This window comes from Limulus polyphemus, unplaced genomic scaffold (genome assembly GCF_000517525.1).
Source record: "Limulus polyphemus unplaced genomic scaffold, Limulus_polyphemus-2.1.2 Scaffold4888, whole genome shotgun sequence".
NCBI classification, from domain to species: Eukaryota; Metazoa; Arthropoda; class Merostomata; order Xiphosura; family Limulidae; genus Limulus; species Limulus polyphemus.
This window is the reverse complement of record NW_013670498.1, coordinates 66,405-68,733: the sequence shown is the minus strand read 5'-3', so window position 1 is coordinate 68,733 and position 2,329 is coordinate 66,405. Positions and strand designations below refer to the sequence as shown.

Here is a 2,329-nt window from a genome sequence, read left to right as displayed (position 1 = left end):
TTGTAAGATGGAAAAGTATCATCGATAAGAATGGAGACTATTTCATTTAATATATGGTTTGTTTTTCATCTAAAAAAATCGACATTAGTTTATTGACGACCTAATACAATTTAATGAAAGAATAATAGACGTTGGCGAAATATTTATATCCTTATACGGTAATTGTTTAAGTTCAACCTAGCAATGAAAAATATCGCGCGTTTCCAATTGTTTAAAGGTTAAAGATTTGTTTGTGTGTTGTTAACCACGAACCTACACAATGGGCTATTTGTACCCATCATGGGTATCGAAACCAGTTTTTAGCGTTATAAGCCTTAGATTTATTACGAAATCACAGGGGAACATCTAACAAAAAAAAAAATGTGTGTTTCCAACTGCTTTAAGGTTTATCTATTTAGCATAGGAAAATATGACGTGTTTCCACTTTCCGTTAGTTTTAAAAAATATGTTGGTCCACAACGCCCTCTTGGTAACATCTTATTGGAAGATACCCTTAAAATTTAATCTTAATTTCAGTGTATCTGACAAATAACTTAAACTTAACCGAAAGTTAACAATCGTTAGGATGTCAGATTTGTTTTATTATGAAAATGAAAAACTTACGGATATTAAACGGAATTCAGACAAAAGATATTTCAGTTTGGCGGTATTTTACTTACGATAAATATATTGCTGTAATAGATGGGGCTTCTTAGATGACTCTGAAAGATGCCAATCCACGCTGGTTGAATTATGTATACAATGTACGTCAATCGACTAAGGGGAGTGAAGCCTTTCCAACTGAGGAAGCTGTTGATGATTCCTGGAGGGGGAAAGGAGTGGGAAAAAAGTCACCAAACGATTGTTTCAAAAACCAACGTCACCAAGCGATTATTTAAAAACACCAACGTCACCAAACAAACATTTAAACACCAACGTCACCAAAAAATCATTTAAAAAACCAACGTCGCCAAACGATCATTTAAAAAAAACCAACGTAACCAAACGATCATTTAAAAAATACGTCACCAAACGATCATTTAAAAAACCAACGTCACCAAATGATTACTTAAAAATCCAACGTCACCAAGCGATTACTTAAAATAATCAACGTAACTAAACGATCATTTAAAAATCCAACGTCACCAAACGATCATTTAAAAATCCAACTTCACCAAACGATCACTTAAAATTCAACGTCACCAAACGATCATTTATAAATCCAACGTCACCAAACGATTATTTACATCCAACATCATGAACATATTATTTAAAATATATTTTTCTAGGTGGACACTGTTGAGTAACTAAAATACAACTGAAAAAAAAAACACTTAACATTTACTTATTAAAAATAATTGAAAAAAAATGCAGATAATTAAAAATTCAAATATATGTTTTATGTCTATTTGTGTTAGATTTTCATCGCATCCTTAAGAATTCAAAAAGTTGAAATACTAATGTAAAAACAAAACAAAACAAAAATTTTCCTCCAGTGGAAATTTCACTTGAATAACTGAGACTATGATGTAATATCAAAAATCGTCTCTAAAGTTCCATCAAACAGGATAAAATTTTACTTTGATTTCCGGTAAAAAAAAACAATAAAAAAAAACAATGCCTAAAAGCTGGGTTTCTTGGCGAAGATCGGTAGTTGGAATAAGTAGTTAGCCCGTAATAATAATAATATTGACGATTTAACTAATGAAGTGTATTACGTAAAGGTTAGATTAAAGAAAGTGTTTTACAATATAATTGTAAGTACTACAAAGAAACAGTCATATTTTGATTTGCACTAAATTAATTTTGTAAATAAATTAGCTAGCTCCACCTCCATATCCATACACACAAGCTATTGTCAGCCAGGCCAAACCCAGAGACCATCCTAAGCGACACAGAGCAGCGTAAACTGTAGCGGTTGTCTTTGTCGGGAAACTACTGCCGCTGTTCCATTGATGTAGACCAAAAACGATGACCAAGTTGCATGCTACGGCAGCGCTCCATCCACACAATGCCACGATCTGATACGGTGAGAAAAATTTCTTTATTAACACAAAATCAAAAACCTTTTCCTCCTCTTATAATACAGGGTAGCCCCCTCACCCCAAAAAAAGGAATCGGGACTATGTGTAGAAGTAGCAATCCCTATCCAAGTACCACGCTTCAATTAAACAGGAGAGTAAGTTAATATTTTCCTTACCTGAAAATGTATTTCGGATACGAAATATCACACTATCATATATACACAATAGGTATTACCTTCCAACACAAAGAACATGTATTTCAATAAAATAGGTAAACTGTACAGTGACTGAAAGAAGTGTTACGACAGTGGAAGTCACGTGACTCT

General features: G+C 33.0%; 1 protein-coding gene across 2 annotated transcripts in view; it reads right to left on the bottom strand.

The window, feature by feature from the left end:
• The window catches only part of LOC111088969 (nose resistant to fluoxetine protein 6-like), a 35,393-nt gene that overhangs the window by 4,633 nt on the left and 28,431 nt on the right, over positions 1 to 2,329 (bottom strand). For both annotated transcript variants that reach the window (XR_002613365.1, XM_022400431.1), the window contains exons 13-14: positions 1,811 to 2,000; positions 660 to 802 (exon numbers count right to left, since the gene is read on the bottom strand). Coding sequence is in view for 1 of the 2 variants with exons in the window: in XM_022400431.1 (XP_022256139.1) it covers positions 660 to 802; positions 1,811 to 2,000 (333 nt within the window). In the remaining variant the exon portion in view is untranslated. The remainder of the gene's footprint in view (positions 1 to 659; positions 803 to 1,810; positions 2,001 to 2,329) is intronic.